We start from the raw sequence: 24,691 nt of genomic DNA, 5'->3' as shown, positions 1-24,691 counted from the left end.
TAAGTATCTACATGTTTTATCTTTCTTTCTATAAACAAGAGCAGGACTCATTTATAATCAGAATGGGCCAATGCTCCTGGAGAGGCTTTTGCTGATATGGTTGAGTATAGGTTCGCTCTTAAAGGGTGCAGAAAGATTTGGGGAAAAAGATGTCTAAACCACATATATAGATCTATTCTATTCCACCAGGATCTAAGAGTCCAAGGTCAGCAGCAGCAGCAATCATTTTAAGATAAAAAGCCTTTGTCTTCCCCCTACTGTAGTGGATTCTAGAAAACCACATCAGTTCTCTCAGTGATGGGAGACTGAGTGTTTAGACATGAGAACATTTAACTGCAGAGTTAAAAACAGCTTTATCGCCCCATGAAATGATATGACTAGTACTGTAACATCTAGCTCTCTTCACAGTTAGCCAGCTCTAGAATTAATGTTTCTTCAGAGGAAGAAGTGGCCTTCCCACAATTTCAACTAGCATTCTTCCAACAAAAACCAAATTCTTAACTTTTTGTTCCCACCGTCCTACCAGAGATGGGAAGTTGCAGCTGGAGGTTGAAAAGTTCAGTTATTACTGAAGATAAAAGAAATGGAAAAAAAAAAGGTCAGAAAAAATCCAAAATTGCACCAGGTGCTGTCACTTTCAGATTTGTCCTAAAAAATGTAACATTGAGAATTGTTATTAAGATCGGGAAAGCAGTAACTATTCATCCATACCTACCTAGTTTCATGCTTCTCATCAATACAGAACAGATGGATACAGAAAGCATTTGAAGCTCCTCTGTACACTGGATGAAAAGCACCTTTTTCTTCAGTCTGAAGGAGAAGTGTGGCTGAGGCTTTGTAATCTTTGACATCATCTAATGGCAGTTCAGTATGGGAAACTGTAATGGCTCCATCTTTCTGCAATAGCAATAGACAAGTGATCACTTACAACATTTCAGAAAATATTTTCATTTTTTAATTAAAAGGTCTTGCATCATTCCTATGTTATAGCATTCCAAGCAGACACACAGGGATGTACTTTTTACCTGTCACATTTTGACAAACACAGAAATTCAAGGAGGTATTTTTAATGTGATACCTGTTTCTGAAACACTAGATAAAAACGGCCTTTAAAAATACATACATTCTTGTTGAAGAGCAATATATTCACAAACCAAGTTACCATTAGTGTCCCTTTGTGAGGCAATAAAATATTTATCTTTCAGAAATGTTTCTATATTAAAAAAATTTTTTTTCAGATGCGTATTGAAAATATGTGAAAGTTAAAAACATGTTATGTTAAAGAAAATGGGATCAGTGCAGAGAATATTGTGGAAATGGAAGTGAACAATAATGGGAAGAAAACCAAAGTAGCTTTGATAGAGTACTGACAGAGAGACTAAAAGACAGACGCAACCATTTAAAATGTCCTGGGATAAATTCTCAGTTAATTTATGCTGCACCAATACATTTCATAATAATGGTCTTTTATCAAGTTGAGCTTCACCTAACAGAAGAGGCACAGATAGAATATGTGCCCTTTAATTATACAGGAAACCTGAAGCTATATTGCTCCTTTTCAGCTTTGGTAGCTTTCCATCAGTAGTAGATTCTTAGCTCAGTAACAGAGTCAAGTCAAAACCTCAGGACTCACAGATCTTCAGAGTAAGACGACTTGCCGTGTCTGTTACAGGAATGTTTTCTCCACACGTACAGAGGAGCCCACACAAAGCTGTGCTTCCACATGCCTCTACTCAGCAGCAGACCTACATAAACAGGACCTCATCCTTCTCCTCCTCTCAGTGCCACTTTATTCCCAGCCCCGTGCTGTCTGGCTGTTCATGTGGATTCCTAGCTAGAGCAGCTTCTGATCTTTGCACAACAGCATACATAAGTCTGGGCCCAGGCAGAGGACAGTGCAGGACTGGAAATAATAAGCACTGCTTGTCCTAGCAGCCTCCACCTTTGCTTCATATTAGCTTTTAAAGTTATCAGCATTGCTGTATACAGCGGTATTACCTCCACAGATGCATCCTGATCATGAATATGTTCAAAGTTTCGAGATGAAACAGACTCCATTTCTTGACTTGTTTGGTTGCTTTTATCTTCATCTAAGTAATGAAAAATAATAAATTCATCAGGCTTAAAAATATGAGCTTAACCCTCACAATCACAGCAATAACTAGAGTGTGCCAGACTACCTCTATTGAAAGGTTTATTTTATTTATTTTTAACAACCATAGTTAAAATAGACCCTCCTATAGTTACTTGGCTAGAAGTTCATTAGACTATTTGATTGAAAGGAAAAAAAAAAAAAATCAGAGAATTGGTTGTAAAATAAGAATTGAACAAGACACGGTTTGGAAGCAACTCCTAACTCATGTATTATATGTAATAACTTGTTACCCTGTCTGAAAAGAAAAATGAGTCATTAGTGCATTGACTGGTATCTTAAACCCTCTGCCTGTTGCTAACTTGTTTTCTGATGATCACAAGTATGAGCAAGGGCTCTTGATTCTCAGATTAATTCTCCTAAAAGAACTGAAATTCGGAATAAATCCTAGTCAATCCAGAATCCTTACCTAGGTGCAAGCAGGGACAAGAAACAAGGATTTAAACTCCCTTCTCAATTGCTACACCTAACTAGTTCTCTAAAACTTCTTTTACTTCTTATGAAAGCTGGTTGCTGTTTCGTCAATCTTTGTCAGTTTGTCTATTTCCTCCTCTTCCTCCGATCCAAGAATTTCTCTCCTCTGCCACCTTGCTTGGATGCTGAAATAACTGCTTCAAAGTACTCTGTCAACCATTGCAATTTTGTGTGTGTATGTGTGTTGTGTGCAAGATTTTTTAGCCAAAAAGAATAAAAGGGTTCCATGAAAAGGAAAGGTACTTTACAATCAAAGTAACAGAAATCAGGTTTAAATCTGGAATACAGATCACCCCACCATCCTCAGTAACATTATAGTTACATTATAGTCTAGTTCGTTCTAACCTGAGGAATAATATTTTTATGGGCAAACAGATGACTAAAGTGATAGGATTAAATTACTTGTAGCCATCTGATGAATCAGTATTTAAACACTGACTGCCATGATACATACATATACAATGCTATATATATACTTTTATATATAGACATATACATGCACAGCGTATATATACAGCATCTCTAGTCAAGTGCTTAAGCCAATTAAAGGAAGCACCTATATGTTAGGGAGTTTGTTTAGATATTGCTATACACATTTTTTTGTTATTCAATCCCCTGACCAGGGCCAAATCCAGAGTGGATATTTAAAATTTTAAGAAACCACAATAAAAATGTACAGAGGCAACTTGGAACATATATGATGTTTGGTTTCAATTATCTAACCATTATTTTAAGACAGATCTTAGCAGTTTTAGACAGCAACACACAACAGCTCTATAGAACTGTACTGATACCTGACACGTGCATGACAGAACCAACTATGAACTTCTATAACATCGTGATGCTTGCTAGACAGCAGGCAATCACTATTCCAGCAGACGTTACACACTTTGAAGAAAGTGGTTCCTAAAATCTTTATGGTGATGAATTATTTTCTTTAAAGTCAATGGAAGGTAAGGGTATTCAGAACGAGAGATCATCTGATAATGCATCATAAAGATCACATTTAAACTTAATGTTATGGACCAAAATTATTTTAATCATCAACCTGGAAAAGAAATGTTGAAATACTAGTGAATCCTACATATAACTCCAAATGACCACCAAAATTACTGAAACAAACTGTCGGCTGCTGTGTTTTTAGCCCCTGAACGTACCTTCAATAGTTCTACCATTCCTTAAATTGTCACTTCCCTAATTTTACAGATAAGTTCACAGTTTATTTTTATATTTAAAAATAAAGCCTGAAAATAAGTTTTAACTAATAAACTCTTGAGGCGTAGGTATAGCTGCTGCAGAAAACACACCAGGCCAGGATGCCCTTGCATTTGAAAGCTCCAGTAACACAAGGAAGTCAAAGTTTCTGAGCTCCAGGAGGAAGAAAAAAAACTTCAGAAAACCCAGCACAACAGTATTCTTCACTCCTCTCTCTGAACTTTACTTTGAGAAACCCATCTAAGCTACATTCACCAACATAAGCATTTCTTCATACAGTAATGAGCTTGCTTTTTTTTTTTTTTAAAATACCTCAAAAGTTTAAAATAATTTAGCCAAAAGTATTTTTAAAAAATCTGTTATCTGAAAATCTGTTTCTCTGTTAATAGAAAACAATGCAGATGCAATGTACAGGGCAAGAAGAAACACGGGTTAGAAATCATGGTTTCTCCAAGGGTATCACAGATGTGAGACTTCACAGAAATGATCAGATGTCGTCTTCATTAACCCAGCTACATTTCTCGTTATAAACAGCCTTGCAGGTGTCAGAAGTTAATTAATACAAATCTCTTTTTGCCATGTAAATATTGATATGTTGTTTCTGACTTTACTATAAAATGAAATCCCTTAACAGCTCCACAATCCACTACTGTCAAATGTAGCTGCATCGCTGTTTACATATATGCCGTACACAAGTGACCAGAAGAACATAAATATTGTTGCACTAAATGAAATAAGGAACATGAGCAAAGAGAAAATTAAAATAATTCAGTGATTGCTGGGTTGTTAGCAGAGGTAACAGTCAGCAGGATCAAGAAGCCAGTTTACCATGAAGCCTGATGAAAAGCCCTTGAATCATTCCCACTGCATCATAATGTTTTCTAGCTACTAATTCATGACACCATATAGAGTAACAACCAAATTACTGTAATTACCCTGAAACGTAAGTGGCATATCAATATTGTGTTAAAGACAGATTTTTGTATACTCTTTCATTATTATTCAGTATTACATTTTGAAAGGAAAAGTAATAACCTGTGATCTTTACTTACAAGCTAAAGAGCTTGAAAAAATATCCTTATGTTTTTTTTTTTTACGTGGGAACACAAAACTATTCCACAAAGGAATGCAGCTTGCATTTTAAATTCTCAGCCTTCGAATTCATTAAAAGAAAGTCCACATCCTCTATTGATGTAAGGTGTCTAGTGAACCTTCACTGCCTTCACATCAAAGGATAATTTGGCAGCAAATTTCCAATACAGTAGCCTACAGAAATAGTGCAATCGTTAAAACAGCATTCATATACTTGTGCATGTGTTATGCAATATAATAAAATATGAACTGTATGTGACTGACACTATAATAAATTCCAAGGATATATGTTGGCCCTTATATTGGAAAGGCTTAACAACAGACTACCAGGATGCAACTCTTACATGAGCTCTACTTTTACAAAAAAACCCCAACCAACCAACCAACCAAAAACCCCCAAACCCAAACAAGATAATTCTCTTTTCAAATTACAATCAAATGAAAAGTCAGAGAGGAGGAGAATTGCTTATGAGTAGGTTGGAGGTTTTTTGCTGTAAAGATCTTTATTAAAACAGTGGCCTTTTTTCTTTCCTTTCTTAATTAAAAAAAAAACAAACAAAACATTACTGCTTTTCCTGGAAGTTTTCATTAATGAATACTGAAATGAATTTTGAGTCACATCTCATGCAATAATGAAACCCGCATCATTCAGAGGGAAAGGGCTTTTCATTCAAACTGCTCGAAAAATATGGACTTCGTGTTTGTAGTCTTAAGTCAAATGTTTAACAAGCAGTAAAAAGAAAAGCTGTTTATCAAATATCTATCATACAAAGCATATATTTTCAATAAATCATAACAAACTTCTGTAACTTGTGACAAGCTAATGCCTTATTAAGCCAGTATTAGAAATTAGAGTAATAACAGTATACATTTGATTTTTTTCCTCTTCCTCTTTCCTTTCTCTGAAATTCAACTACCACAGCCTTTAGCTTCATCTCTCTCTTTTTGGCCATACTGGGCAGGTATAAAAAACAACTTAAAATGTTTCAGAATAACCAACACTTCTTAAAGTGTTACAATTGTTTCTTTATATTAAAAAATGTGCAGAGCTACAACAATAATTTTAATTATTATTCAGTGATAACAGAATTAATATTCCTGAGCAGTGTATAGCCATGAGCTAACTCTAATTTTAATATTAAAATTCTAGTGGCTCCTTCTCTCCAGGAATAGTATCAGAGTCAGGCTCTTAGCTTATGATACTCAAGTTCCTTCTCAGGTGTCTGAGACCATCAATGATTTGCGCTCAAGCTATCTGAAAAAGTCTACAAATAATTCCCTCTTTCCCCAGAGCTGCCCTTGTCATTCCAAATAAAGGGATACTACTACTTTTAAAAATCTTACCTGAAGGAGGTGCTCAGGATTGCAAACTAGTATCAACCATCAAAACTAACAGTTTTTAAAATGGAGAGGAAAAGGAGAAAAACACGTGATACTACAAACCATGTAGCTTAATAGATTTCTGAAAAGCACACAAATGCTAGATTGACAATAGTCATATAAGAAAAGTCATATAAGAACCTGAACAGAAAGAACAGTTGTTTATGCCAAGTTTTCACATTTAGAACAAGTCTCATAGATTTCAAAAATGTTAAAAAATGTGTAACAGCTGTATTGTTAGAATCTATAACCACATGTTCATTAAAAGGCTCAGCAGCACAGAATTTGCCACAAAATATGGGCCTCCAGCTTGCAGTGCCTGGACAAGGATAGCACACAAAAGTGTCTAAGGGTTTTACCAGAACCAGAAAACAGTCACAGAATAGTCAAGGTTGGAAGGGACCACTGGAGGTCATCTTGTCTAAGCCCTCAGCTCAAGCGGGGTCACCTCAAGCAGACTGCCCAGGACTGTGTTCCAACTGGTTTTCAGAAGGGACTATCATGAGTGATCTTTCTTCCTTCCTCAGCCTCATTTATGTTTCTACACATGACTGTCATCTATTTTGAAATAATACTCCTGAAGCTCCAGGAGCATAGAATGATACAGGAGGAGACAGCTGACGTCCTCCATCTCTTATTTGCAAGATGCTCCTTTGCAGGGGAGGGGAAGACCACAGGAGCAGCTATAACACCTTTTTTCTTTCCCTTTTCTGTTCCATGACTGTCAGCTCCAAGATACCAGCTGGCAACTGCTCTGTAGCTCCCTTGTTGCCTTTTTTTGCCTACTGCTTTGTGTTCAGACAAGCAGATACATAACAACCTAACAGTGTTTTTTTAAATTCTATTACTGATAATTAGTAGATAGCAAACCCTTGCCCTTCTGCACAAAAAGCCCTTTGACACTGAAAAATAAAGATGACAACTGTAAGTCATTTACATGACACTTCTGTTCTACAAACAGATGATGTATTCTTGTTACTGGTTTTTATCATCTGCAGTAAGGTGGCTTGTAGATGCGTTGCTGTATCATGCCCAATATAAAAATAGAATAAAAAGACAGTCCCTGATCTCCCAAAATCTTGTAACCTAGAAGACTGTAAACAATAAGCAAAGAGAGGAGAAGTTGGACCACAATGAAATAAGACAACACAAGTCAATGGGACAACATAATAGCCACAAATTACCAGCTGCTTAGCTACTGACAGACATTAGAACCAGATTTCAAAACTAAGTCTTCAATTAATAATACCACTGTAGCTAACTGATAGAAAATACACCTGATGCTTTAGCTTTCCAAAACTTGAAACAGGTTTCTCCTATAGCTGGTATAGGCCAGATCCCCACAACCAACCATCACTTCTGAGTCAGAGACCAGGGCTACCAAAATTTCTCTCCTGAATTAAAAGATACCATGCAACCATCTCCAAAACAGATACATTAGTGTTTTCTTGCTAGTGAACCTATATCCTCTTCCAATCTTTTGCAAAACCTACTCAGGAGCTAGAAATAAATGCAGCTTAAATCTATCTAGTATTTTAGAATATAGATACCTTCTTGAATGCTTGGCTTCTGTGGCATTTTGAGAATATCTTCAGGATGTGGTTTACAGAGTCCATGGAAAGGCCCTAAGTCAAAACACTCTTGAAACAAGGAAACATTTACTTGAGAACATAAGCTCATGAATCCTACTGCAGTGCCAGCATCCTAAAATATAAAAGCAACGTCACACATACGGTTAAGCATGTGATTTCAGGTCAGGGCAAAAAATTGAACAAAAAAATTTTCTGAAACATAAAAGTTACGGTGTTCCATCTCTGGCTGTGAATAATAGAAAAGTATAAAGGAACAATTTCAGCAAAAGTTAAAGATCCTTCCCCTCTCCCCCCTCCTTGTAATGTGTGTATTAGGGCCTCTATATTAGATGTTATAATTCTTTTGTTAGTTATGATTTGCGAGAGCATTAGAATTATATATATGGACAAAATAATGACCTATTGTTTCAATAAAATAATTTGTTACAGTAAATAAAAAACATATAACTTTTAACTAGATACATCCAAAAAGGTATAATTTTTCTTTAACTTAAAGTGCAGCTAAAGTAAAAGCTGGATTTAGCTAGCCATAATGGTTGACTAATTACTGGACGCTGCTCTGTAAATAAAATTAGGCTCAAATTGAAAAGTATATTTTATTTTCCTATGAAAATGATTAATTCAAGAAAGCAATTATACAGTATATAAACAGTATCTAATACAGTATATAGTGTATATTGTTTGCAGCAATCATAAGTGCTAAATATTTTCAAGTTCTGAAAAAAAAATAATCTAAGAACTAGGTGTTAAAAAAAAAATAATAGCTGCCCTGGCAAGTATGAAAATGACAAGACTCCTGCAATGCTGAAATGGCACATTACTTTGTATGTTTGACTATTACTTGAAGTTTCCAGAATGTCGCAGTCTTCAGAAAGAAATACACTCTGAAAAATAAGAATTGGCATGCTGGAGGTTTTTTGGCTTTAAGCTAAGATGAATCTACAAGAAGGAAGCTCTTTAATTTTTAGTACTATATGCAACCTTCTGCTGAAACACACATAATCAAAAAAACATTTTTTTTTTTCCTTAATACACATAATGAAAGCCTCCTTTATAAACATAATGAAAACTCAATGGCTGGATTTTTATAGCTGTTTTATCAGGCCATCAGCACTCCAATAAAAATAATAAAAAAAAAAGTTTAATCCCCCCCCCCCGCCCTCAAACAACAAGTGATTGTTTGTTTGCCTTGTTTGCGTAACCGAACAAAAGCTGGGTCGCTGCAGTTGTCTGGCTGCTATGTAATTTTAGGCCCAAGGCTCAGCAGAGGCTGATTAACCAATCCATCTACCATATGTGCAAAAAGAGGTTGCCAGCTTCATTCTCTGCAGGGAAAATTGGCATCTATCTTGGTTCGCATGGAGGTGTCTTTCCAATCTGTGGCAGCAGCGGCAAGTATAAACTATGAGGGCCTGAAACACCTTTTGCTGGTACCATATTGAGCTATAAATGTACAATTGAAATGTATTATTTATAAAGGTAGCCATTTGTAATGTGCTATTACACTAATGGTTTATTGTTTCCCATTTGGCTTCCAATGGTAGTGATTACATGTTACGGTTTTATAAAATCATTTGCTATAGAAAGCAGACTTCTGGAATTAAGTAGGTTATGTTGCCTATCAGCTTACAATACCACGCACAATTACTAACACATGACAATCTTAACAGGAATGTTCAGCAGGATAACTATTACCACCTCTTTCTTATTTAAATTAATTCCTGGGTTTCTGTCTTCAATTCAACAAAAATCTGACAGCCTGAATCAGGAGATGGAAAAAAACTACAGCATTTTTAACTGTGAAAGTATTACTGGCTACTAGTTTTCACATGCAATATTAATTTCCACCAGGAATGAAAAGTGATCATCTATAATGCAAATGTCTAAAATGGCAACATGGTTTCTTCAAGATGGTCTGTTCCAATTACTTGAAAAGAATCTACACAATTACTGGCAATTGCTGCTTCATTTACTTAACAGGAGATATCACTCCTAAGGAAAGGAGAGACAAAAATACGTGGTGGAGGGTGCTGTGTGTGTGCAGCTCAGGAATTCTACCTTCCAAAAGTGAGCTTGTTCTTTTTGTTCACTGAGCTGCAGCGTGAGCTCTCGCTCACATGTGGCATCACTAATGTTATGATTAGACAAAACCAGAGCTCATGGCAGACTGACCTCACAAACAACAGCCTGATTTTCTTCATCTTGACATTCTATGAGATCAGCAAGGAAATATTCACTATAGGTTTCTTTCAGAGTCTTACTCTGACGTGTCCAGATTGGCACGAGATCATCATAATCTTCCAACCTACAAAAAAGAGATTAGGTAATGTCCTAAAGCTCAGCCATTAATAGGTCATGATACTTCTGTTCCACTCCATTAGCATATGGACAAATATTACAAATACCTGATCCAAAGCCCCCCCCCCCCCCCCCAAATAAATAATTTCACCTAGGACACGTCCCCAGCACACACTAAGCTGGCAGCCTCGGCACCAGAGGAGAGACAGAACCACCTCCAAAAGCCAGCACAACCCACTGAAGTCTGGACTGCCCAGTGGAGATGCTTATCTTTTCCTAACAAAATACAAGGGCAGCCCAGTTCAAAATTCTCTTGCCTAAGGTATCTCGGGCCAGGTGGACCTGGGCTTTAGGCCTCATTTAAAATAATTATATTCAGTGAGCTCAATCATCAGTTCGTTAGAGTTGGCAGAGATCTCAAAAAGCAACACCAGTGCAATTTAGAAAATCAGTTCTTTTAAAAAAAAAAAAAAAAAGAAAATAATGCCTTCCTGTATGGGAGAAACAGTGCTGAGTATTGGCTAGATTACTGTTATTACACACTGCAGCACGGGAGTCACCTGGCAGAAATCGAGCCATTATGCCTTTGTAAGGTCAAGTTAATGCTCCACCATTGAAAGAGACACAAAGGCCAAAGTGCAATTATTCTGTCCCTCTGCCTCATGAAAGGCTTTCTGCATAGGTGGGAACCTGCCACATCAAGGCTTTCACTGCCTCTACTGCTCCAGTCTGTTCTCCATGCTGACGGTGCAAAAGCTGCCTGAGCCGATTTCCAGTCAGTCCAAGTTGCAGTGTTAATAGGTCGGCCCCATACTGCACAGATTTTCATTTAAATAGGCAACAGAGACTTTTTCCCGTTAAACCACTTTAAAAAAAAATGTTAATTCTTAAACAAGGATCAATGTAAGTCTTAACAAGAAGTTTCTGTGCTTTCACCAATGTAATGAAGGAATTTGTTAGTCGTATGTGCTGCGACCATGGCGTAAAGGCCAGCGGCAAACCAGCTCTAACACAGAACTGCTTTCAGTAAGAAGGTGAAACCACTTTTTTGCCTATCTGAAAATGCAAGAATTAAGTGGTCCAACCAACAATTCTGCAGCTAAAAAATGCGGCGAGAAAACCGGGGCTGTGATGTGCTGCCAGAAGGAATGACTTTTACTGTGGACTGTGGAGTTAAGTAAACCCTTTCTCCTCAGAGCCGTAAGCAGACTGCTACTGAACGTGCTTTTGGCAATCTCAGTTATCGCACAGGGACACACAAGAACAAGGACGAGCCCCACGGGATGAAGGACTTAAATGAAGAGAACAATGCACTTCACCAAACACCGGCATACATTTCTGCTTACTGAAAGAAACAGAGGCCGCCACAATCGGCTCCTCTGAAACAGCAGGCTGCGTCCTTCACTTACAGGGCGCTCAGGAGACTGACCTGAGGCGACAACCGCCTCGGGAGGGTCAGCGCGAGCCCCTCGCCTGCACCCCCTGCCAAGGGCAGCCTGCACCCTCCTCTTTGGAAGAGGCATCATCTTGGTTACGCCACTCGCAGGGCTCCGAGCCCGACCTTTTCGGAAAGCCTCTCGAGACCCTCTGTCCTCCCGCCGAGCCGCGACCGGCAGTTTCCAGAGCAGGAACGACCCGCCGCAGCGTTCTCGGGCAGCGGGGCCGCCTGCCCCGCGCTCCCGCCGCCGCCGGCTCTCTCCTGACCTCTCGCGGCCGCGGGCGGCAGCCGCCGCCGCCGCCTCCCAGCCCTCGGGGGCTTCCCGCTCCGAAATCCAGACCCCAGGCCGCAAGGAGACGGGACCCCGCCGCTCCCGAAAGGTCTGGAGCGTTCCCGCCCTCCGGAGGCCGCCGCAGGCCTGGCCCGAGAGCTGGAGGGCCCGCCGCGGTGCTGAGGGCGACTGAGGCAGTGCCCCAACGCCGCCGGGGCCGCGGCTGGCGGACCCTCCACGACACGACTGCCGCTTCACACGTAGCCCTTAGTCTCCGAGGGGGATGCCCTTTCCTGTACCTCCCTAAAGTAAGATGTCAACAGAAAAATAGTTTCAAATAGTTCTCTCTCCTTTAAAAGCCTCACGCCCTGCAGAGACGCGTTTCCGAAGATAATTGTCAGGAACGATTATTAACACTTCCCTCAGTTTTAGGAAAACTTGTGTTTTGCTACAGGCTCCCACTGCTCAAGTTCGTATGTGCTTGTAGCTTGGAAATCTTAGTTCTGCATATGCAGCAATTCAGAAAGACAAAATAAACTGATTCTCTTTTCCACCCTTTACATGTTTCCGGATTCAGAAGAAGCCTTAAAAGTTAACACAACTGGGCCAAAAAATATTATTCCGAATTTTATCAACCATGGTCTGAGTTTCTAGGTACCGAGCGACTCCAGCATAAGACTGAAAGACAATTTAGGTGGTGGTTTTGCTGCTCCTACACGCCAGAATGAATGTGAACTTCTGAGTAAGATTACCTTTCTCCTAGGGGCCAGTGACCCCTTTTATTTTGATGCTGTCTCTGCTCTTCTATTCCCTGGCCATCTGTCTGAAAGTTCTCTTCTTACCCTTGCTGCTCCCGTGGCCCAGCCCAGCCTGGAGGTATGGCCCAGGACACCCGTCCACCCTGACCGCACTCTGCCGGGGTCGGTCCGGCGGGATGTCGGGGTGGGATGGACCCCAAGGGAGCTGCCATGGCCTGGGTGAGTATCGCCTACCGACGCCCCGCTAATGGCCTTTTTAGCAGGGTGAATAAATGCTTAACTCCTGACCTTCAGGATGTCCCAAGTCACCATGCTACTCCATCTGCCAGGAGTTTTAAATAATTGAATTATTCTTCTGAAGGGCAGTTGCCAGATTCTTTCATACAGTTTTTAAGTTAAGAAAGCCAACTTGAGAAACGAGTAGCGATGAATATCATCACTGCCCACTTAAAGTTGAACGCAGCTGCCAGGGGTGACAGATTTCCAAGCCCCACACTTTTTCATTCTTTTTTCACTGTGTAAGTGAGAATCTTCATTGTAATAAATTGTTTCCAAAAGGAAAAAAGTACAGAAAATAAAACACACCATCAGTTAATTCTCAGTAGAATTAATTCAAAAGATGCAACTAAAATGAAGTTCCAAGAATAATGAAACCCTGTAAAAATTTATAGTAATTCACATTCTTTATATCTCAAACCAAAATAGTAGTCGTCGTCTTCTCTGCAGGCAGTATCTCAAGGGAAAAGCTGCAGTAAGGTTTTCTATTATCAGAATTTCACTACTTCAGCACAATTAATTAGTATAGCAAATCTGATAATGTGTTATGAAACCTCAAACAAACCAAACTAATTTAGGGGTAAAGGAATGAGACTGTACTCTAATTGAAACCTGTTGTTTCACTGGGGTAGATAATACAGACACACCACCTCCAAACTGAATGTTTTACTGATTGCTCCAAGTCCCTTACAGCATTCTGCTCTGTAAAACACACAACACAAGGCCACACATCAAGATGCGGATGGCAATTCTGCCAGCTCGTGGTATGCAGAGAGACTGACCTCGCAGTAGTACATGAGGCTCCAATAAGCCCATTCACCTCCCTGCATGCTAGAAACTGTAGGAACAGAACTATTTAATATTTTTTTTTTCTATTTTTAATATCTTCCACCAGCACCAGTCTTTACAAAAAAACACAATAGGTTTTTAATATAAAAATACTACAAAATTCCTATACTGTGAGAACAAGCATAATAAAGGCATTCCACAGAGCTGCAAATTTGTGAGCTCTTACATATATGGTACAAACCCAAGAATGACGGGATCTAGATGAGAGATCAGCAAGAAACTTAAGTATAAAACCTTAGTGGACTGTGTTCTGGCACACCACAGATTTATTTCACATTATAAAGGCTGGATGGAGAATAACTTCAAAATTAATGGTTAAGCAAAGTATCAGTTTACAGCTTCTTTCCACCCCCTCCCATAAGCAATGGAAGAGGGAACAGAGATTACCCTAATCTCCTATCATTGACCCAGAACATGTTGCTAGGCAGGTGGCTGGGGACAACTTTCATAGATAAATCTCTAAAGGGCTCCACTGAACGTTACTATGGATGCCAGTGAAGTACAAAGGTGAATACAGAGGAAGAGGAAAGGCAAAGCATCAACTGCAAACAGAATTCAGCTTACTCAGAGAATCTATTGATAGACAATATTAAAGTATGAATTTTATATCACCAGATACTGTGTAATTTAAAAGAAAAGACAGCTTCCTGGTTAGTTTTCCAATAATAAAAAAACCTAACGTAAATAATTTTTATTATTCGTAACAAACTACAGAAATCCCAGGCGAGATGGTATCTCTTATGTGGAATATTGGTACGGCTTACATGACATTTCCAGTCGTGTCGAAAATATTGCTATTGATAATATCCAGTGGCCATCAAAAGAAAGACTATGATTCAAATTAAAGACAAACATAATAGTTGGAATCAAGACATATGGAAAAACTTTAAGCCCTCAGCAATTAATTCACCTACTGATAACTTCTGGCTATTAAGGTTCATTCACTTACTGATAGATGGTAGACAACTCAAAGGAAATAGTCAGAAAAGCCTAAAAATTGTAAGTCAAGCTAGCAAGCAAATGATTTTGTAACATACTGAAATATCCAGACCTATAGCACGATTGTGCAAAGTGGTCAAGGTCAGGCCTCAGCCCTTTTTCTTAATATGCTCACAAGTCAAGTGACAGGATATTGCAAACATTGACTAAAACTATAGGATAAAGAGCACAATCTGCAGATTTGTTTCAGGCCTATTTGGTAAATTTAGAGATGTGTAAAACATCACTCTGACAGACAGGCTTCTGTCAGAATCCAGTCTGAGATGTCTGCATGAATTAACCCATAAACAACCAGGTGTGGATTTACCAGGCAGAGAGAGATGCCTAATGTGGCATTACCGTCTCTTAGCATGTGGGTTGATATGGACCCCCCCCCACATCAGTATCATATGACATAGTGTCCCAGGGACGTGCTTTTCCCTAAACTTCAGTTTCCACTAGAAGGAACAGAAATGCTAATTTAATCACAATCCTGCTACATAACCACATAGCAACACTTATATTTAGAACAAACAAAAGCAACTCCAGAATGAATCAGAACCACATAAAACTATTACTTCATAAAACATTACCCTACACGCACTCTTCCTACTGTAAAGAGGAAAACAAGTGAACCAAAATGTGATAGTTATATTTCAGCCACCCTACAGGTAAGCATCTACACAGCAATGACAGCATATATGGCCCAGTGATCTACACTGAAAAACTTAAGGCCCCATTGGGTCAGAAACTCTGCGTTTCTCATTTACTGTACACAATGCTGGCACAAGTGTAGAAAGCTGTGATTTGGCATAGGCACAGAATTCAAATGGAAAAGGAAAAAAACAAGAGTGGTAATAGTCAATATACAGGTAGACATCAATAGGCAAGGCTGATAGAGAAACTTGCATCTCTGCCTGGTGTACGCTGCAGGCAGCTGAGCAGATAGGAAAGAAAAAAATAATTCAGAGTCTAACTTTTTTAATGACATTTATGACTTGAATCCCAAAACAAGAGCAAGCCTGTGTTAAAGACACATCGCGTGAGCACATCAAAGTCTTTGCTCCAAGCTGCATCCATTGAAACAGATGACATGATGGGAGCAAAAAAGTGTTACCCCCATTATTTTCTTAAGCTGTCTTAGCAACACTGAGGAGGCCTGCTCCCCTGAAACATAGCGAGAGTGAATGTATGAAGTGCTTATGCAGAAAAAAATTGTACAAAAGCAAGTTCCTCTCCATGTCTGAAGGACTACTGGAACTAGGGATTCTCTGCTCTTATTTAATTCTTTTAGACAGCAGGCCTTCCTATTCAGACTTTGCTCAACTGGTCAGAATATGGCATAACACCAGAAAATTAAAAGTAAGTTTGAAGACGCTTCAAGAGACTTGGAAACTATATGCACTCATACTTTAGTATGCAGTGATGCAATTCAGCCAGCAGATTCAGAGAATAAACATCACCGACAAAAAAAAAAGTATTCTTTCTAGATAACAAACTAGTTTTACAAAAAATACAATTAATCTTGTGATGAAGTAGAATTAAAACAACATAATCATAGAACTACTTAATTAGGTTATCAAGGAAAACCATAGCAGTTTAACTAAGATAGTGATGCTGTAAACCAAAAAAGAAAATTCTTCAAATTAATCCAGACAGATCTGCTTATAGAAGCAGAAGGGAGAAACTGCATTACCTTGCTCTGCGAACATAGAGCTGTGGGTGATACCAATGTCTGGGGCACACAAACAAGGTAAAGTTTGTATCTGCTACTGAACCTGGAGCAGTCATCATCTTTTCAAAGACATTTCCCATGTCTGGCTCTGTGAATGACAAAAATCTGTTAGGAGCAACAAAGAAACTTCATGATGTAAGCTTTTAAATTATCAGCAAAACTGTTTGAGGAAAATGAAGTTTTGAACTTAAACCACAGATGGCATAATGCTCCAAGTTCTTAACGTTAAGCAATGAAGCTGAAATGACAGTAGTATAAACATGTGAAAGAATGGTTACTGGACTAATTAACAAATTAATCCAGCATCCCAAACCTGAATAAGCTTCAAAGCAATCAGAAATTGGTAGGATCAAATCCCTGTAGAAATACTAGTCTTATAACCAATACTATATAACCAGTACTGGAGAATCTCTTTGTCAGAACTCATTATACTGAAAGAAAGTTGACATTTGTTGCTAGGGTAGGTTTGACAAAAACCTTTCTTCAGGTAGTTTTCTGTAGTTGACACATCACTATGGAGGATTTTAGCATGACTTGAAACTAAGATGCCTAGAAATTGGCTTATCAGAAAAGGTTCCAGTTCACTTTAAGGAAAGCTCCAAGCAAAACATCAGACATTAGGTAGACGCTTGGTTTATTAGTCTGAATTCAGGACTGAAATTCCAAGACAGGTGTTGTTCTCTGATCAAGATGTGCATTCTCCATCCTTGTACCTCTGCTCTAAAAGAAATAATCCTAGTTTCCTTCCACATCTCCAGCACCCCTTCTGAACCTCACCAAAGTGTCCTCTCCCCATCTTGTACTCACTTGGCTAAATAACTACTCGATTTCAATCTCTATTCAGCCAGAAATCTTCATAAAACTTGTAGGAATTTATTTCCAAGATCTTTACTCCTGTTCGAAGTCCTGTCTGTTTCTGACAAATTTAAAGACTGCAGGAAATGTATAGACTGCTGAATGGACTGCTGGAGCAAACATGTAACGACATAAACCTCTTTTATAAGGTATGTCCATTAGAGGACACTTTAGGACTGTGTTTTCTGCATGTTTAGAAAATGGTAACTGTTCTCAATATTTTAAAAAACACACAAAAAAGCCCACCACCACAGTGCATATTAATGATAATGAAATCTAAGATTGTTCTCATTATTTTAAGAATAAAATAGTATTAAATTCTTACCTAAATTCTCATCGGCTGGTATGAAGAGAAGTATAAACTGCAGTTCTGGTACAGTGATAAAAGCTCTCCTGGACAAATAACATAACTGTATTCAGTCTTTCAATATTATACCCACCAATCAGACACAGCAGCTAGTCTTTTATTATATAAAATTTTTTCTCCAGTGTCTCTAATCTGCCTTCATGAGTCCACATGGCTCAAAAATGAAAACATTTATGACAAATAAGATCATATGAAATTCATCTGGACATTTTTTTACTGGTTCTTCTACTTTATTTGTCTCTTAATTTCCTAATCCTTAGATTTCAAACATCCTCCTTTTTGTCAGTTCCCCAGCGGTGAAAAAATTAAAGATGCCAGACCTCTGCTGGCAGATCTCTGACCTGGCATCTGGATCAGCTTGCTTGACATGACAAGGTAGCCGTAAATTCAACAGCAACAGCACCAAGTGCAATTCACTGTTTATGGAAGGAGATTCTGAGCTATACCAAATAACTTGAGCAATGGTTATATTTGAGTATTGAGCTAACACAGTAATACATTGTGCTGTTTGTACTGTATAGTTTGCAGCCTTACCATATAATCTGTAGCTAACAAACTATCAATAGATTACCTGGGAACAAGTGTATTCCAGAGACATCTACAGCTTTCTAAGCTTCCTGCTCAGTCATGCACTTTGATTTTTACAAGTAGAAATTTAGGAAAAAGAAAAATCAATCTGCCTTGCAGCTGCAGTACTATTTCTGTGCAAAATTACAGCAAAGATACAGCTAAACCTTAACACTGTTGGGGAAGGGTGCCTGGAACTGTAACAGCTTGGTTTCAAAGCCAACAGTGCACATTTGATTAATACAAGGTTATGTTTTATTACCTTCCAAGATTGTTTAGAGAGATATTTGATTTTGATCCAGTGATCACCTGAAGGCATTTTTAAATTCCATAGCCTCTCCAAATGATGGCAGGAGAGTACACATGCTTCACTACAGAAAGTTACATATGAACTCACCTAACAATTTCTTGGGAACATCCAGCGGCATATTCTTCTTTTGCCACAAAAAGATGCATGAACAATGTATTCAAAGGCTACAAAATGAGGAATGAAAATCTAAATGCCATGCAGCTAATATTTATTAAGTCAACTCAAGTATTAATATGCACATTGATTTCCAATATATATGATCTGCACTCAAAATTGAGTAGCTTCACATATATAAGTAACTTCAAAGCATGTGTGGATAAAGTTATGTGATGAAAGGACTTTTTTTTTTATATCACAATTTGTGCTTCTGTAATATTTTGATTTACACTCAACCTTACTATTGTTTGACTACAATATTCATATTTAACAGTATTAATTCCAGACTAACAACATTTTAAATTTAACCACAACAACTAAAATCTTAACAACATCTAATTTAACATTTGGCTGATAAAGACATTCCTTCTAGGTTTAAAAAAACCCAAAAGCTCACATACTTCCCATACTCCTAAATGTTTTTTCTTTAAAAGAAGTAAGAAAAAATACAAAGTCTTAAGATTATATCATTAAACACATTTAAATATCCAGGCAGAAACAGGGCAGAGTAAAGGACATCTTTATCTTATATGTGCTAGAATGAAAAGTGCTATCAATTCAGCTGTTTTCTCTTGCATAATAATTTCAAGTGCTGAGTCAATGAAAGTCTACCTCTAGATGAAACATTTCTACAAAAAAAATTTCAAATGGGAAAACTTGAGGTCTTCTGAATAATTTAATATTCAACTAAAATGTCATGGCTAGAGTCACCAATAAATTTCAGCAACTTTAGAGCAAGAATGTTTTTAATAGAGGTTGCAGTATACGGACCAGCACAAAGACAACAAGCTACCATAATGAATAAACATCAAAAGCCATTTCTAAAACTCAGATTTTTCTTTTTCATTTGTTTGGTTTTAAAAAGCAAAATAAAAAGAAAGGGTGGGGGAGGGGGAAGAATGTAGAATGTTCTGCTCTTGAGGTCCAAGAGGAAGCCCAGGAAGCAAGATTCGGCCTGTAACTGCTTCTCAATAGTGATGGTAACCTGGCAATCCTGTAAAGCATCTTAGCTAATTATATTCTGCACAAGTCAATTCCTAATTTAGACCTTTAAGCTATCTTATCATTTCTGTGCTCTATGAAAAAGACTTGTCAACTAGATTTTTAAGAAATTCTATTTTCAGAAGAACTCAGTTTTGTAGAGCACATCTGCATGGATTTAACCTGCAGTCAACCAATGATATCTCACCTATTTATAACTCAGAATAGGTTCAGTTGTTTTGTCAGTGCAGAAGAATAAAACACATACTGAATCTTCTGTACGTATTTTAGCAAATAATCTCCATTCTAGAAAAAGAAGAGTTCTTCCGCTCCTTGTCAATGTTCCAAAGTACCTTTAACTCATGTTTATGAGTAGTAATTCCTAACATGCTCAAGCTCTTTTTTTTTTTTTTTTTTTTGGTCTTTTCTCTTTGTATGCCCCTGCACTCCAAAGTCAGCTGCAGCTTTGATGCAATAGATATTGTCAAGCAGGCTGCCTGAGGAAGAGCTTGCAGAACTGACAGCACAGCATAACCCAACAGGAGCAGCTGCAGCTGCACAGTGAATGAAGCAGTTGTGCCTGCAATATGCCTGTACACAAAGTACTGTTCAAGTGACAAAGAAAACAGATTACAAGAAAATTACATGGTTTTTTTCTATACTCTCTTTGGCTGTAATAATTTTGTTTCTTTTAACAGTACACAGCATTTTCAAATACAATTGCTGTATTTGTCAGTTTTTCTGCAAGCCATTGCTTAACGTCTCCCAGAACAACATTGGAAAACTGATGAACAAACTGTCTAGAGATAATTTCAGTACTGCCAATACCTTATTAAGGCATCTGCTGCCTAGCTTTTGAGTGTTTATGGTTAAGATTTTCCATCTTTTCTCAACAATCACAGCATCTAGCTCCTAGCTGGGCTGAATGACGGACAGCATTTGAATCCTAAACTTCTAAGTGCCTACTTCTAGTCCATAATTCCTAAGAGTAATTCATAAACTTGACTGAGAAGCCTGTATGAAAACTGCCACCACGCAGAACAGAGCGCAGCACCTCCACACGAGCACCAAACAAGGTTATTCCAGAACCAAGACGCTCAGGTCAGCATGGTTCTCCACCCAGTGTAAGTCACCATCCTTCAAGCAGGGGTACACTCCCTGTCCCTTATTCTTTCTCTGAAGCCATTACATTTGCATTTAGTTTTCTGAAATAGAAAAACTTTATTCCAAAAGGTGAAAAATGAGGATTCCCGTTCCCTTACATTGAGAAGGATCTTCGAGCAAGGTCTCCACTTCCTAGTTCTGCTAGATAACACCAGAGCTGGACACGTTTTTGAATGAAAAATGTTGGTGACAGCTATGATTGACACTGCTCTTAGTGCTAGCACAGTGCATCAGACACCTGCACGTGTCTGGCAAAGAAAGGACTTGCATTCCCTAAGTGCCATCCTTACAGTTACCTTCAGTTACTGTAGTGGCAAAAGCACAGGTACTCATGAACTTCTGAGTACCTGAGGGTATAGTAAGGAATCTGATTATCACCTTCTTCAGTTTGAATGCCTTAAATCTACCTAAAACAGATTTCAGATGCCTATGCACATTTTTCATACCTGAGCCTTAAATGAAAACTCAACTAAAATCACACAATTTACTTACAGTGCATTTATTGTTAACATAGTTTTCCTGTAAGAACAATTCCCAATCAGATTGATCAGTGATATTCCAATTGGGATAGTCCAGAAAGACAGCATGGGCTATAGCCTCATTCTTCTTATTGCAGAGTGTCAAAGCAAGATTTGATTTTTCTCTGTGAAAACAATTTAAGTTTGCACAAGTTGAAGAAACTACATGAATAGAAGTGACTGACTGTTAATTCAGCCTGTTAGAATAGCAAAATTAACCATGTTCAAAAGTGCTCCCCAGATTGGACCTCAGTAAAACTTCATTACCCACATTCTAACTTGACATTATTGCTTCAATTCCAAATATTTTAGTGCATTATAATATTATAACATGTATCGTGACATTATAACAATTCACATGATTTTTCAAACCCTCAGTTACTATGAATTTGATATGCAAGACATAAATGCTCCCTCTTCTTTGTATGTTTCTTCATACATCTATTTTTTCCCCAAATAGCTGATATCTCAGGCATTTGCCATTAAGTCAAGTGGAAAAACACTAAGTGACCCATCAGCATTTCATGCAGTCTGTCTCTGTCTGCTGTTCATCACTGCACAGAAAGGTGAAGCTCAGAAGGTTCATCACCATCTCCAGTGATGAAGATATGGTAACAGAAGACTTCTACAACCACTCATTTCCGCTAAGGACATTGCCATGCAAGCAGCTAGGATACAGATGTCAAAACATGGAGAATATTAGGTATTTTGGGGGCACGAAAAGAAGAGGCACATTGAAACATATTTTATGGCAGATAGAGGCTGCCTCCCAAGGTAGACTAAAGAGAGGCAACAAATAACCAATTCCTTTCGTTAAGGGGAAATGGGAAGAGAAGGAAAAGACTTAGACCTACACAGGAAAAGAAAACAGAAGTGTCATGGCCACACAGTGATTAAAAACCATAGTCCCTCCCCCTCTATTTCTACCACTCTCCAACAGGCAAAAGGATTCTGTTAGATGGAGTAGACAGCAGATACTGGAATCTGATGGTTTCATCAAATATTATTCAGAAGTATTTCTTCTGAACTTTTTATAAAAAGGAAGCTAGTATAGAGTCAAATCTTGCCCATCATGCTGGCAGCAGTGATCCAAGTTTGCACAAAGTCATGCAGAGAAGAGGAAGAGGGTTTTCTTTCCCTTTTTGTGAATAGCATAAAAAGTCATTATGCCATACCACGTAAAGGCTCTTAATGTTTTCTGCCATTTTAAACATTTCGTGCAAGAAAGGTAATATAATGTCCCTAAAATACTGTTACTTACAAAAGGTACATGACATCAATCCTTCCAAAAACTACTTCAGTAAAGTGGCTGAAGAGGCTGATAATATCTGAAACATCACGTGATTCTGTTCTTCTGGCACTGACCACTTCTGTATTTCCTCTTGAAGAATTTATTGTAGTCATCTTACAGACTGAAACAAGAAATGAAGAAAACACTGCTGCTCTGGCAGATCCTGCTGCAATCCATTGTTCAATGTAGTTACTTGAAGCGGGTATTTATGAAAACTATGAAGAAGTGCAATTCGGATGGATTTAAGTGCCTAGTTCCTATAGACCTCTACATAAATACATACTGCCTGCATATACATACAGCATGCAGACAGTGCACATGTAGAAATGCAGCATCCAATCATCCCTGTTGTGTATATTCTATACATGCTACACAGGAAAAAAATGTTTTCAGTAGGCTACAGATTGCTTTTACATTTATTCATTTTATAGGCAATTGCATGCTATCTATCATAATAGTGCCCATCATTAATAATTTCAAACTTAAAGCCTTAAGGCTACAGGCTTGGGAGGATGAGCTGCAAACAATCAGGATAAGAATGTCCTGGTAACAGTAAACAGCAATTTCAGGTGGGTTAAGTGTATTTTGTCCAAAACAGCTCCTCAAATTTCTTTTTAAGTCAGCAGCAGCAATGCTTAAATTTCAGAAGGAATTGAAAGCTCTATAGCTTTCCTGCCCAGAAGAAAAATGTTTTTGTGGTTCCAGAATTTGCCAGGTCCAAGTGATTTATTGACATGCCTAGCAATTTCAGAATATATAGGGGCAATGGGCATTCAGACCATCTGTGACTATCAACTAACAGTTCATTTATCTTTCAGCTGTGTTGCTACTTACTCAGTATTGTAGCCTGTTGTGATATGATCAAGAATTAGGCATGTAAAACATGGATTGACCAAACACAACAGCTTTGTGCAATTCCTTAAATATACTTGTGCAAAATACAGCATTACTAACTCAAAAAAAGTCTGAATAACCAACATACCGAGACTAGCAGAACACTTTTACCAATCCACCAAACACAACAGCCATGTCTAACATTGGCTCCAAATGTGATGCCCAATTACTAGGCCCCACAGATCCCAACTAAAATGGGATAACAAAAGAAACCTGAAATTTTATACCTCTTAAATACAGAGAAAGTCACATGTACAGCTACATCTTTCACACACAATCAAGACATTGTTATAGGCAACAGCACGGGTCTCAGTCATGCCAACATAGGTTTGCAAAGAGGTCCTGGAACCAACCCGAGGCAAAATGTCCCCTGCAGGTTTTAATACATGCACGTAATAAACAGAATTGTGGTTACGTAGAAAAAACAATCTAAGCTAGAGTGTACTTATTACTGAATATAACAGTAACATCTACATGGAAAAAGGTTACGCTAGCTTGTGTAAGCAACTTCTCAAATGTTTTAAGTTGTAAGATATATATATTCCTCCCAGTGGAGTGGGAGGCAACTATACTCAGGCCTAAATGACAGGTTATTCTTAAAATGAGCAAAGAAAATGGCCACATAATTCACTTATACATTTCATCAAGTAACTGCAAACTGTGAGACTACTAAAATAGTTGGTTATTTTTTATTAATGTCTACTCCATATATCAAAATAAATAAGAATTTTAAAATGCCATCAACGAACTTAAGCCTAGCATTAAGATTACTTCAACTGAGGAGAACAGTTTGCCACATTTCCATATTCACCCCCTTCTCCACTAGCTCCCCTTAAAGGCCCTAAACAATCATGCAACCATAACTGACAGAAAGCAGCATTTACACATTAAAAATGTACCGTTTTCTTAAGAAAATGAACTGTTCCTACAGCAACTCCTGTATTTCTACTATGAGAGCAGCATACCATAGAGGAGAGACTTGGCAAAACAAGCAGATAAAGAACCATTCCTCTCCCGAACTAGCGCTTGGATGCGTTTCTTCTCTGCCACCCAAAACAAACACTTCTCAGCCCAAGTTGG

General features: G+C 38.2%; 1 protein-coding gene across 2 annotated transcripts in view; it reads right to left on the bottom strand.

Annotated features, from left to right (window-relative positions):
* The window catches only part of CFAP61 (cilia and flagella associated protein 61), a 122,394-nt gene that overhangs the window by 97,071 nt on the left and 632 nt on the right, over window positions 1–24,691 (bottom strand). For both annotated transcript variants that reach the window (XM_049801117.1, XM_049801116.1), the window contains exons 2-10: window positions 22,688–22,838; window positions 21,401–21,551; window positions 18,695–18,771; window positions 17,689–17,756; window positions 16,470–16,596; window positions 10,078–10,210; window positions 7,864–8,017; window positions 1,999–2,090; window positions 716–897 (exon numbers count right to left, since the gene is read on the bottom strand). In XM_049801117.1, the coding sequence (XP_049657074.1) occupies window positions 716–897; window positions 1,999–2,090; window positions 7,864–8,017; window positions 10,078–10,210; window positions 16,470–16,596; window positions 17,689–17,756; window positions 18,695–18,771; window positions 21,401–21,551; window positions 22,688–22,830 (1,127 nt within the window). In that variant the 5' untranslated portion in view covers window positions 22,831–22,838. The remainder of the gene's footprint in view (window positions 1–715; window positions 898–1,998; window positions 2,091–7,863; window positions 8,018–10,077; window positions 10,211–16,469; window positions 16,597–17,688; window positions 17,757–18,694; window positions 18,772–21,400; window positions 21,552–22,687; window positions 22,839–24,691) is intronic.

Source organism: Accipiter gentilis, chromosome 5 (assembly GCF_929443795.1).
Source record: "Accipiter gentilis chromosome 5, bAccGen1.1, whole genome shotgun sequence".
In the NCBI taxonomy this organism is placed as follows: Eukaryota; Metazoa; Chordata; class Aves; order Accipitriformes; family Accipitridae; genus Astur; species Astur gentilis.
This window is presented reverse-complemented; position numbering and strand designations above follow the sequence as displayed.